This window comes from Seriola lalandi, unplaced genomic scaffold, assembly GCF_002814215.2.
Source record: "Seriola lalandi dorsalis isolate HSWRI2012SDOR001 ecotype SW California unplaced genomic scaffold, Sedor1 jcf7180002054795, whole genome shotgun sequence".
Lineage (NCBI taxonomy): Eukaryota > Metazoa > Chordata > Actinopteri > Carangiformes > Carangidae > Seriola > Seriola lalandi.
Window position 1 is genome coordinate 2,178,852 of NW_019525348.1, and position 14,114 is coordinate 2,192,965.

A 14,114-nucleotide genomic window follows, 5' to 3' on the forward strand; every position below is an offset into this window, starting at 1 on the left:
TACAACATCTGATGGGCATGTAACAGTGAAGATGTAGAGATCAGGATTGGTGTATGCAGATACAGCAAAAAATGTTCATATAGATGTAACAGATATATTTGTGTGATGTGAAGGAGAAAAAGAACCACTGGTCCGTTTTAGGGTTTATCTGTAATAAACATTACAAACCTCTTCTCGTCTCAAGCTAGACGGCAAATTTTTTAGTTAATTATGAATTTTGGTCGTGGTAAACACAGCAAACATTTAAAACTAAATGAATCCTTCTTTATTTCTAAACCTTCAAACACAGACTTCAGATCAGACTCTGGTGAAGAATCTTCTGCCTCATCTTTATCTAATGTCGCCATCGTTAGGACACTGACAGGTTCAAACGTGACAGTGGAGGAGTTGGCTGTGATTGGTTTTTCTCCTGTGAGGAACACAGAGTATGGTCCGTCACATTTTTCAAAATAAAATAAAATTCATTCCACTGACTAAAAGCTCTGCTTCAAAGTAAGAGTACATCATAGAAATTTAATGGAGTCAAAAGTCATAATTTTCCAAAAAAGTAAAGTACAGTATAGTACTCAAGTAAATGTACTTTGTTACTGTCCAACCCTGTATATCATATTTATTCTTATTACATTTGTTCCAGAGCTTGAATTCACATGGTTTGGTCTTAGTCAACAGATCACCCAGTTTTCATGGAGAAGGTTCAGAACCACCACACTGATAACAGAAGATGGTACAGTAAATCATAAAAAGTCATTTCTTTCCAACTCCTGCTTCCAAGTTCAAGAATGAACCTTAACACTCACCAAGGAGAAGATCCAGTCAGCTGAAAGACAAAGAGGGAGTGTTAAGGTTTAATGTGGATAAAGCAGGAATGTCAGTAAATTCGAGTGGTTCTTACAATATTTGTTGTCCACAGCTGCTTTACACCGTATGAAAATCTTTTCCTTCGGTTCGTTAAATCCCTGCAGCATCTGAAGGCAGCAGGACACATGTTGATAAATCTGCCGCCTCAGATTTTAAAGCGTGGCGCCATTACACACGGCTGTCCACTGTGTTTGCCCTGACTGCAAATGACGCCGAAATAACCACACACACCACAACTTGGCATTCTGCCTGTTTGTGAGGTAGATGTTGGAATACAGTGGTTCATCAGTCCCATGAGTCACTTCCCCCTTTCTCTTCTTTTTTTAGCAAATGTGGCACAATTTATGAGGTGAGATACAGTAGGATAAAAATGAAACAGCGTCAGTCTGATGCGTTCACGTCGACAGCTTCATCAACATTTTTTAATTGCCTGTCATCAGATTTCAGGTAAACACTCAGAGAAACCAAATCCTGCAAGGTTGGATGGTGGGTCCAGGTGGGCGGGGCTTGAGGCATGGCTGAGAGCAGTGACTGCTTTGTTGTGACATCACAAAGTTTTGACGGCTGGTTTTAAGGCTCAGTTTCTGACAGGCTGTGTGCATTTCTCTGTGGACTGAGCGCTTCGATACTTTCACAGTATTAATATAGAACCTAAACCTGATCTATAATCAAACAACATGATGGCTTTTCCATGAGATATGTTAGTGAATGGGTGAATGTGGTACGTATTTCAAAGCTTTGAGTGGTCGATAAGACTAGCGCATATAAGTGCAGACCAATTACTGTTCCATTTGTATGTTCTCTTTCCTGCTGCAATCCAAATGTTACTATTTTTGGATTTAGCGCCTTCCCATGAGAACTGGTTGTCGGGCATTGAACCAGAAATCACCCAATCATGTTTCAAAAACAACATGTAATTTATCTAGAAATATCAAAAAAAAAGTGCAAACGTTTAATTAAAAAAAGTCAAGTCCATTCAAGTCATCTGTCTCAAGTCTAAATCAAGTCTCAAGCCATGAATACCAGGTTCAAGTTCAGTCTTTTACCAGTGTTGATCAAGCAAGTCTCAAGTCTGATTTAAGTCAAGTCATGTGACTCAAGCCCCCCACATCTGCATCTTGCACTCATGTTGTTGCACGATTAAAACAGGGCTGTCTGTTTTCAGATGAGCAGATGTACGAGTTTCCTGCAGTGGATCTGAGTGGAGTCACTGCTGTGTTATTTGAACTGATGATGGGGGTCATCTAAAGAGTTAATTTACTTTTATGATCTGGCTTATGATTTTAATGTCACAGCATTGTGGGTGCTGATCTGCTTTTGCCCTGGAGCTAAACCCTTTTGTATTTTACATCAGCCTCTGAATTGAAAATGAACCACAGGCAGGAACAGAAACAAAGGACGGAGGCTAAATAAAGGGAGGAAACAAAAATAAAAATCAGCTGCATGCTCGCATGTAAACCTGGTAGACAACAGGGTGATCAGTGTGGTTCCCTCAGGCTCAAAGCTTCAGGTCACAATACAATATGGTAAATCAATAAATCAGGAGCTGCTGTATCACATTTCACTTATTTTTTTAATCCTCTTTTCTCCACCATCTGTGTTCTCTTCATTGTTCTATGTTTGATTGAGACTTTTGACAGATGTAATATAGTTAAACAGTATTGTAATGCAGGGTGTTGCATGGTCATTCAAGTTAAAAAGGTTCATCTCCTGGAGCTCAGAACTTTTATTGATCATTTCCCATGTGCCATGGATCAAAGTGCTGATCAACAGGAAAGTTTCACTGCAGTTCTACTGCATATGTGAAAAAAAACTTGTATAAAGTGGTATGTACAGGTGCAGAGCCTCAACTGATGTCACTTAAGTCAGAGTCGGTCAGGGCTGAAGACAGTCAGAAAGAACCAGAGCTCTGTAGCCTGCTCCTCGTCTCTGCTTGAGACTGGAGACTTGAGGTGTCCATTGTGAATCCAACAATGTTAGAGCGCAACGCCACATTACATCACCATCATTAGGCCGCTAATGCCTCATTTTGACCAAATACTTCCAGTTACTGAGGAGCTATAGGATTTAAACTACTGTAAGTACCTTCTGCAAGTTCCAACCATGTCCAACCAAAAACTTTGTTTTTAACAGCAGTAAAAATAAAGATGTCTCACCATGTGACTGAAGCCGTACACAGGTTGGACCAGTGATGCTTACTCTTCCCCAATTGTTCCTCGGCCATAGAAAAGTGGCTGAATCCAGATGGGCTTGCAGACTGAGCCCTTTGTCATTCTTACAGTGATCTGATCACTTTCAATTCCACTGTGCCAGGGTGCAGGTCTGCTATAGGGAATAAAATGTTCAGTTAGACAGTACTTAAACCTCATGTGTTTCCATGGAGATGAATTGAATTATCTGACACTGTAACTAATTTCAAAGTATTTTTCTGAACGGCTGATAACAATACTGGCAAATTCTGCGTAGGAAATTTTCACATAAGAATTGTTTTCACATTAACCCTCCAACTGAGGCCAGACAAAAACCAGGTCTGGTTTCAGGTCTGTCTTAAAACAATTGTCAGGTACCAAAATGAACATTAAAACAGGTTTTATTTAGTCTTCCTGTTCTGGCCCCTGTGATCCTTCAAACTGGTCATTAAAAGATGTTTTCTTAATGTGTTGAAATGCAGTGAAAGTGATAAGTGACAAAATCCACAGTTCTCATTTTGTGCATAAATATATTTCAAAATGTATCTAAAGCTAATGTGAGGCTTAAGCACTCTTTATCTTCCAACGTTACTCCCTGTTTTTGTTGCTATCATCTCACTGCAGCTCAGCATAGAAACACATTGAGCAATTTTTATGGTAAAGACAGTGTAACTCAAACTGCTGAAGTCTCATAGAATATTTAGATAAACTTACATTTAGCATAGGTTACTGTGTCAATGTCCATGTTTGTAGCTGACTGTTGTTTCAGCACAGATGTGACCCTGCCCTTTAAGTGCAGTTAAGACCACACATTTGGATTCAGCCAGTAAGACCCCAGAGCACCAGGAACCACATTTAGGCCTAATCCCAATGTCACCTGGTAAATCACCTGGTAAGTGGTTGAGTGTGAGAGGCTACAGGGGGTCAAAATGGCAAAGAGGGAATGGAATGGGTCAGCACTTTGTCACATCTCGTTACCTTGACAACACAAAAACATGTTACGTCTGGGTTTGGGACTTTTGATTTTACATTTTTTATTTTCTCCCTTTGCTTCCTGTTTGTAAACAAAATAGTAGTGCTGGATCAGATCTGATGAATGCAGATTTATAATTTATCATCATGTCATCAGAGGACTGATAACTACACAGTTCTGGCTCTGAATAACCACTGAGCTCTGTGTTCACACACACATGTAAACTTCTTTTTCCTTGTAATGTTAACGCTTGAGTTCATTCCTTTCGTTAACCATTCAACTCTACCTTATTCTTTTTCTGTTGTTTACCGCGCTGCAGAACAGAGAGGTTCAGGAGATCCTTTATTCCTACTGCAATCAGGCTATACAACAATGACCTAATGAACACATGAATTTCCCCCTATCTATCTATCTATCTATCTATCTATCTATCTATCTATCTATCTATCTATCTATCTATCTATCTATCTATCTATCTATCTATCTATCTATCTATCTATCTATCTATCTGTCTGTCTTTCTGCACTTCTGGGCTTCCCTTGGTAACCACAGTAACCCAGTGTTTAATGTCACAACACTATGGGTAATTCCCTCAGACAAAGTGTACAGAAATGTGGGCTTATAGGGAGTGTGTATAAAGGACCAAAAATGTCTGTGAGAGAGCCCTCATAGACTTGATGGCTTTACAGTGGGACAGCCTGAAGACCTCATGGACTTCCTGGGAACACGCCCAAGTCTGTGAGTCCATGAGCGGGGACATTGGGATTGGGCTGTTGACTCTGGTTCCTCCTATCAAACATATGTTCCCAAGTTCCCCAAATTGTTATAGGCCCCTGGAAACAGGCTATAATTATACAATAAGCTCTAATGATTGGTACAGAAAAAAATCAAGGCACAGAGATCAAGTAAAACGTCCACTTTCACTTGTTGTCCACAAAGGGTAACGTAGCATTCAACAGATACATACAGTCATATGGGTCAGCTAGAGCGGGTCTGGGATAAAGTGGGACAAAGTTAGTGCGGAGTCTGGACACTAGCCTCTTGGGCAAACATGGCTGAGGGAAGCTGTGATGTCCATATCACAGAGGCTGGCTACAGGGTGGGAGATGTCTGTCTTGTAATTGCTCTTATATCTGTCTGCTCCACCTGAGCTGCATTTATCTTCATGATTAGCATGATTATCACACACAGAACAGTGATACACCTGATAGCAGTCTTACCTAACCACTGTATAGGTATTATAGCAGGGTCAGTGTGTAGGTTTGTGTAAGTATAAGTGGTAAAAACTTTCTTATGGCCTTTGAGTAAAGGATTTTTTTACCCTAAAATGCCATGGAAAATTGTTCAATTTAAATATACGTATAAAAGTACAATCTATAAACATTAGTTCTGAAAGCATCTTCAAAATGCCTCTCAGCCTCACGCTTGTGTCTGTATGTATTAGCTAGTGCATGTGACAGTTGTCCTGACCTCAAAATCCAGCAAAGTTAAACCTATAGAAGAGTGATAAGCTGAACCCATGTGCATATCTTCAGCTACTCTGTGTGTGTGTGTGTGTGTGTGTGTGTGTGTGTGTGTGTGTGTGTGTGTGTGTGTGTGTGTGTGACCCACGCTGACATTCACATTACTCAGAGGACGGCTGTCTGGAGAGCTGCATCCTAGAAAATGCTGTTCAGGCAAGGAGGGGGGGGAGAGGAGGCCAGAATAGTGAATTACTGGGGGTGAATTCCCACACTAATGCACTGATTGCCAAGGCATGCCACCCACTAACAATTTGCATAAATAAATATTCAGTAATTATGGCGAGACCTTGAGCACGGAGCATCACAGCAGTTTCTGAAAATATCCTCCTGTCATGCTGAAAACTGGAAACTTCAGCATCCCTCAGAGAAATAGCTGTTCTGCTTAAAACACAACTACACCTACTGTTTCATTTGAACTGTTTTGATTGGACTTTTAAAGACTATACCAATGTTTTAGCCCATTTACTACAAATTACACACATTTTAAATTACACCATAGGGTTTAACTTTGTGTTAAACGTGTGTTTTTCCTAGCTGTTGATTTCAGGTTGTGTATATATTAACTTGCAGAGACTTGAAATGTAATTGAGATAAGAATGCTGAGTCACTTAGATTATTATTTTTTTTTTTTTTGATCAACTTACATTATGCTTGTGTAAGGTAAAAGCATAGATCTGAGACTTTAGAGTTGGCCAAACAGCAACATTTATAATGCAAGTGCTCCCACTTATTTTTCAGGTTTAAAGGAATAGTTATGGAAATTGCACGTCCCATCATATTTACTGAGAGTGAGATGAAGATCAAAACCAATCTCATATCTTTGCGTTAAGTACATTGCTGGAGCCTGAAGGCGATTGGCTATGATTACCATAAAGACTGGAGACGGGGAAACAGTTGGCCTGGCTAGTTTGCGCTCATTTGTTTAGACAATAATGTAAAAATGATCTTTTTCTAGGTGAACAACAGGTGATCCATCCACCAAGTAAGAGAGGACAACATCTAAAACCACAATTGTGGCTTTTACATTAGTGTTTGTGTATGGATTAGACAAAACAAGATAGAGAGTGTATGAGTGAATCTTTAGAGGTGTTTGCAGGTGGATGTTTGAACTTTGGGCGGAGCCAGGCTGGCTGTTTCCCCCTGCTTTCTGTTTGTATGCTATGCTAGGCTAATCACCTCTTGGCTCCACATCCATACTTGACATACAGACACGAGAGCAGTATTGATCTTCTCCTCTAGCTAACAGCAACAAAGCTCATGAATACAAAGCTACATTGCATTTATTGCCTGAGGATATAGGGCCAACCTTATTAACAACAAATATCGCTGACTGACAGAGTGATAAAGTTATCGTCTGTGGTAAAGCCCCACAAGCACGAGATTAGCGGGCCTCTCTATGCCTCTCATTCAATTGGCTGCACGGCATGTGACGTGAATGAGATTCCAACTTTCTGTTTGAGTGTTTACAAGCATTTTCTAAATAGATATAGCTGCAAAGCCGTTGTCTTTATCTTCTGTGTTTGGTGATTTTGTCAGGCTGGTTATAAAATGGTTATAAAATCAGGATTTTAGCAGCAGCTTGGAAGTGACTGCTGGTTAACATGTAGTCTTAATGGGCTGCGTTTTAGTCACTATTTCATTCACAAAACAGAAACAGAAAAACATGTAAATGAGAACAGATTTATTGCCTGTATTGAAATACTGTATATGTGAGAACAAAGAGAAGGAAATAAGCAATAAGATAAAGACCTTCACCTAGGCTTGTTGTTGTATGTTAGCTCATGACACATGAGCTCAGCTGGCCCAGCCATCTCAGCCAAGCCACTGATGTGAGAGTAATACAAAACACGAGCCACTTAACAATGGCTAGACTCTACTTGATCCTTAATCTAGTGAGCAAGGAAATGCAGACAGAATGATGGATCAATTTTAACACCAGTCACTTCTTGTAATAACATCTGGTTTTCTTAGGTTTTATTTTTCACATTGACTGAATGAGTTTTCATATTGTATGGCTCAGAAATATTAATACATTCCACTTTACATACTTTACAAACTTTGTCTCCCAGGTAATTAACTTCCACTTAAATTCATGTGTATGTAGGTCTCCTCCTCTGTTCCTATTCCTGTGTACTGACTCAGCAGGAAGGCTGAGAGAGTTATTCAGCAGGCAGAGTGAAGGGGAGAAGGTGCTGATGGGATCTCTTTTCAGCCCAGTGGGGGATTCCTCAAGCTGCAGTGTGTGGTTTTAAAGGGAAATACAGCGGATAAGATGTGTATGTGTACAGCCGCACTGGCAATATACCTCCAGGCAATGTTGGTTAGTCAGTCCACCACTTTGGTTCAGACTGACATATTGGATGAAACTGCCATGAAATGTTATATTTGTGTTTGCCTTGTGATGAATTGTGATGAATTTGTGATAAGTTAAATTTTCATCTAGTGCCATCATCAACTTAAAAGTCAAAATTTCAAACTGGCCGAAGCTTTGGTTTCATTTCCATCCACCTCAGCTGTATTTTGTATTTGGTTCTTATTAGCAACATGCTAACAAGCTAAACTAATATAGCCACCATGTAAAATTTTTCTCCGCTAAAAATGTTAAAATTGTGATTGTGAGAATATGGATGTAGTGCATGTGTGCATGCCTAATCATTCTGAACTTCATGGCGTCTCCATGGCATCACTGTAGCCCCAACATGTGGTTACATTTCTGAGGAGGTGCATGTCAGCGATGGCGCCGTCTGACTCACTGGATGAAGGCTGTGGCTCTAAGCCTGCCATTGGGTGTCTGTTTCAGGCAGCGTTCTCCAGCCTTTCCATTTCCCCTACATGTTACCATTTTCAAACTTCCCTTTGTTAAGGGAAACAACAGCAGCCTCCGAGCTAGCAACTGAAAATGATATGAAAATGGCAAGTTACGACCAAGCTCTAGATCACGCAATCACACGCTTGATATGTGTTTGCTGTTTTTTGTGGCGTTTTCTTTGCAGGGAATTTGTCATTTTAATGACAGTTCGCTCACATGCAAGTGTTTCACCGAAATAAGTTTCCTTCTGAGGCTATTTTCCCTGAGCCCTGTTGCCACATCCTGTGCTCAACCAAGACAATTGCAATCGGTTTAAAGAATGTAAACAGAGCGTTTCTCCCCAGTTTCTCCCCTTAACACATAACCATAAATAAATATTAGAGCAGCTCACGCAACTGTCTCAACTCTCAGCTATCTGGTGATATACAAATTATGAGTAGCATCATGAAAAAAACAACTGCTACTTACTAAAAATGTAATACACAGGTCAATCATATTAAGCTGACACCAATTACCAGAATTTGTCAACTTTAAAAGAAGGTTTGACAATTGTCAATTTATGTTATGTTTTGAAAACAACTCGAGGCAGTCGCAGATCCACACAGTCCTGGATTTCAAGAGCAGCAGTCAATAAAAATGCAAAATGCGGTAATAACAATCACACCAAACACAGAACAAGCTGCAGACTACAGAGACCAGCGCCTCATCATCAGGCAGAGTGACCATTCAGACACAATATATATTCACAAGCTAACCATGGTGCTGCTGTTCTTTACCGGCTGAGTCCTCATCTCCATCAGTGAGCAGGTTTTCCGTCAGTGATGGAGAAGCCAGAGGTGGAGGCAAGATGATGTAAAAGAGACGCATCGTGTGTCACGTCCACACCTCTTGCCTCGGGGTCGCACAACACATCAGATGTGTGAATGACGTGTTCTCCACACACACACACACATGTTGACGGGTACAAGGTTGAGTACAGTGGTGCTGCTGATGGTTAGCTTCAGCCCGTGCCTTTGATTTGTAGTATAAGTAGTATAAGTATAAGTAATACAAACTCAACACTTTTGATTTTATGTTTTTATTCCAATTTTGTGGAAATAAAAAATCAAAGTTTTTTCTATACTCATAGAGGGTTTATTTATTTTAAGTTTTGTTCACAAATGTGTTTAAATCCATGTTAGTGAGCCACAATAATCCATCCACCTGACAGGTGTGGTATATCAAGATGCTGATTACACAGGATGATTAACGCACAGCTGTGCCTGGGCCTGGCCCCAATAAAAGGCCATTTAAAACTGTGCAGTTCTATTTTGGGGCTACAGATGTGTAAAAAGTCTTAGATCTTTTATCTAAACTCATGAAAAATGAGAACAAAAAAAAAGTGTTGCATTTCTTTTTATGTGTATATATCGCTTAGTTCACCAGGATATCTCCTACTTACATTTCTATGGTATGGAACGTGTCAAACTCATCAAACAACATGAAGCTTACTGGATCTATACTGTCCAAACATTGGCTCCTGAGGGATTTAAATAATGAACTTCTTCTTAACATGTTTCTGTGATTCCTTACACTGAATATCTTCTATATATGTTTCTGTAAACTGTTTTTCTTTGGACCTTACAATATGCCCCTCTTCTAAGATTTATCTCAAGGTGTTATTATCCAGCTCCAGACAGTTCAGATATGTATGAATATGAATATGCATATTTACCCTCTGGCTCCTTTTCTCATGCAACCTGATTTTATATGTTACATTGATCTTGCATGAATGTTGGGCATTAAATTATTATGATGTGTGTTGTAGAGGGCTGGAGTGTATTTTCAATTGACATGTTTTCCATATGCTATAAGGACCTTGATAGATGTAGCATATATTTGATTATTGAGTAAGCCAAAGTATTATGTTGAGAGATTGTATTTATTTATTTGCTTGTGATGTTTACAAATATATTTATATGGTCTTTTCATAATGTATATTAATACCTACAGGCTAATCTACATGTGTAACCTTTAACATCTGGGAATGGACCTTTGTATGAATATTTCTGAAGTTATTGATGCGCCTGAAGCATTTCTTATTTTTTATCATTATTAACCTATTCAATTAGTCACTATTTGGAGTTTCCAATCTTCTACTCATTACATATATTTGATCATGAACTGTCGGTGAATTGATTTCTGTTTATTGTTATCTTCTGTTTCACGTGGGATGAGGGATTGGTTGCCGAGTTCTTTTTTTGCTATAAAAGCTAATTTGTTTCCTTCTACTGTTTTCTTCCTGGTCATGTCCAATCCTTATGAAACTTATGAAACAGTGACAGTTGGCCAATGGTCATGCCTATACTTTTATTTGATTGGTAGCAGAAATACAAGTTAAGTTTACCTTATTACCCAGCAGCCACATCCACGACCCCACCAAGAGCTCAGGCAGAGGATTGAGGCAGGTGCCAGCAAGAGTGTAAGTGTTAGAATAAAAAACCTACAGGGTGGCACAATGGCCGAGCGGTTAGGGCGCACACCTCAAGAGCATATTGAGCTGTTAGCAGTTTGCAGTCGCTAGTTTGATTCCCTCCCTGTGGCCAGTATGTCTCAAAATATAACTTCAGTTTATTTACTCATCCTGCTCACTCGCACCTGTCTCACTAAATATATGTGTGTATCAGTGTAAATAAAATGAACTTAATTGCAACCATAGACGTTATGAAAAAAGCGTCTTCAATCACAATTACTTTTAAGCTTAAAGCATATGTGTGGTTGTGAGAGGGCCAGATTTTTCCAATTACCAGTTTTCCTAATCAGATCGATTAAATTTGGTTGCAGACCATCCATTAATCTTCATCTGTGCTACCACGCTCTGCAATCATGAACATTTTGTCTTCCCTCTGACTTTCTAATGCTTTCCTTCTCATCATCTATACAATTATCACAGGAGAATGGCAGACCCCTGTGGTAAATGAATTTCATATCAGCCATATCACAGTTATTAGATACACTAATGTACTCTATCATTTTCTGCTGGGATTATAATAGACAATTAATGTGCTTTTAATTCATGCTGCCTAACCTTCTCACCCCTTCCTCGTCTCCTCTCCCTTCGTCTCTCCCTCAGGTTTTGCAGTGAACCTCCAGGTGATCCTGGCGAACCCGCGGGCGCTGTTCAAGCGGCGCGGCTCCCAGCCCGGGATGCAGGAGTCCGACTTCCTAAAGCAGATCACCAAGGTCAACGAGTTGGAGCCCAAGGCCAACAATTGCACCCGGGTCAGTAACCAGGTGTCACCATGGCAACAGATTGAAGGTCCTTTTGACAATGTAATAAGGAGCTCATTTGCTTCTTGCGGCTTCGTGCTCAAGTCAAGGACGTTTACCATTTGAGCTTTATAAGGCAGAGTATTCATTTCTCATAGACATGTAGACAAACACACCATTCTGACGTTAAATAATTTAATACATTTAATTATATAATTATATAAGCAGATTCATAAAGACTATTTTGTAGATTCTCTTATTGTGTGTGTTCATGTGTGCACTCACACAAATGTGGTGTCCCTTAGCACCAAACATACATTATGCCTTTAAGTTCAATATCTGGATATTCAGTGAGGCTCATCCTCGATAACTGTAGTGCAGGATGAAGCTTGTCTCATGTTGCATAGGTGTTGTTTTTACCTCATGATTGTGATGTCTGGCACCTTGTGCAGCTTGACAGTATATGGGATATTTCTGAGCTGAAGTAAGGGACCGTTTCAAAATTGAAAATTGCCAAGAGAGATTTAGATTTTCCTATTTTTTTCTTCACACTTCAGACAAACTTCATTTTCACCTGGATCATTGTGAGCACAATCTTCATTTAAAAAATAATAATAATATTGTCCAATGAACAATGGCTAATTTTTTGTCTATAGCTTTCTCCTTTTCTATCATAGAAATCTAATATCACTCATTTGAACCTCAAGCTCCAGCGTTTAAAGAGTAACTTAGAATTCTATATATTTTAGTTCTAACCATTTACGGATTCAAAAAGTGCATTCAAACCCAGACATACATCATTGCCACACCCCCCATCTCACTGACACTCCACCGCCCCAGTGTCCCTCTCACCCCCTGACTTTTACAACAATGTGTTTTAGCTGTTTTCAGTCATTTTAATGCCTACATCTTTTCCATTTGGTGGTTGTTCAAAATTGATAGAACCTTAGTTACAGATGTAACTCTCATTTTAACGTCTGTATGTCTGGTTGCAGCTCACATTTCGCTCGCAGGATCCACAGCAGATTTTGGAGATATTTTGGGCGATATTTCAGGAGACACTCCTATGGGTCGTATCAGAGGGTTGAAAAACGACCTATATGGTTGTTTAGGTTGGAGGACTTGTTGTGAATCACATGCCACGCCGGCTCATGCATGCTCGGTGTACATGAATGGTCACGCATATGTTTTCAGGTGTGTTAGTCTGAAAGGAGATCGTGTCTGATACGGAGCTAAAACACTCGTCTGGATGGAGATCATTTTAATTTTAAAATGAAAATGTAGTAGTGTGGATGTAGTCTTAGAGCCGTTTGAAATGTTAGCTTGCTTGCTTAACATTAGCTTAGCAATGCTCCAGGAGATAACTGATGTGGAGAGTTGATTTAATTTTACTTTTTACTATAAAGAAAACATGCAGAGAGAAAAATGTTTTAGATTATTATTTGGAAGCATTTTGTGACCAGCTGAACATATGAGGAGTAAATGGCAACAGAAAATGAAGCAGAAGATTTCTAACAACTTCTGGTTTAAGCCTCGGTGTAAATGTAAATTCAAAGATATTTTGGTGCTTTAGCTTTACTTTACACCCAATATCTGTGCAATTCCTTGCCCTTACGTTTGTGTTTTAAGGGTCAAAGATCACACAAAGGCAATATGTGGTTTGTATCCTCTGTAAAATTAAAGTGATCTTTCTCACAGTCACTGCTGTTTGACTAAGCAGGGCAGGAGTGATCAGTTAGACTGACCTGCATATTGGAGCTGAATGACACAGACTAGGGTTTAATAAAAGCCTGATTTATCAATCTTAATCTAGCACTTGCGTGTTTGTGTGTGACTGGGCCAGATATTAAACTGCAGTCATAATAATTGCCACTATCACAGCAGTAGCTCAACGTGGGGCATCTCTCCCCACTATCGACAGCATGAGTCATCCTTTAAGCTGGTGGCATGGTCTAAACTTAGAAACACACAGCTTGAATTGGATAGAAATGACGTTATAGCACTATCAATTCTAGTTGTGTGCTTAGACAGCTGAGATCGATGCAGCTCATCTCAAATTACCACAGTCCCTGTTGGCACTTGGTTTTATGAAGCCACTCATCCTCTTGACAGCCATCACGGAGCTGTCTTAAAGGACTTTTTGTGAGAAATGGATTCTATTACGTTTTTACCTTTAAAGGAACGCATGAGCTAAAAAGTGTCACGACCCCAAACAAGAAGCGAGTCTGCAGGTGGAATTTATTTACAGGCTTCTTTTTGTTCAATTTGTTCTTCAGTTGCTGTTGTAGGTGATGTTGGTGATGTTTATCTGTCACAGCCTGATAATTAGACTGAATATTTATTTCATGATATTATCTAGTGTGACGTCATGTTCATTAATCATTTCCTGTTAGGGATTATTTTGTCCTAACCGATCAGCAGTGACCGACATATCCACCTCATCACAATATGATCGGATTTTGGTCATTGCTGATGTTGATGTTGGGCAATAGGTGCCTACATTATATCAAGCT

The 14,114-nt window shown here is 39.6% G+C and overlaps 1 protein-coding gene across 1 annotated transcript in view; it reads left to right on the forward strand.

Moving 5' to 3' along the window:
* Positions 1 to 14,114, forward strand: part of b3gat2 (beta-1,3-glucuronyltransferase 2 (glucuronosyltransferase S)) — a 63,266-nt gene that overhangs the window by 38,783 nt on the left and 10,369 nt on the right. The window contains exon 3 of the mRNA XM_023425754.2: positions 11,465 to 11,613. Coding sequence (XP_023281522.1) covers positions 11,465 to 11,613 — 149 coding nt within the window. The remainder of the gene's footprint in view (positions 1 to 11,464; positions 11,614 to 14,114) is intronic.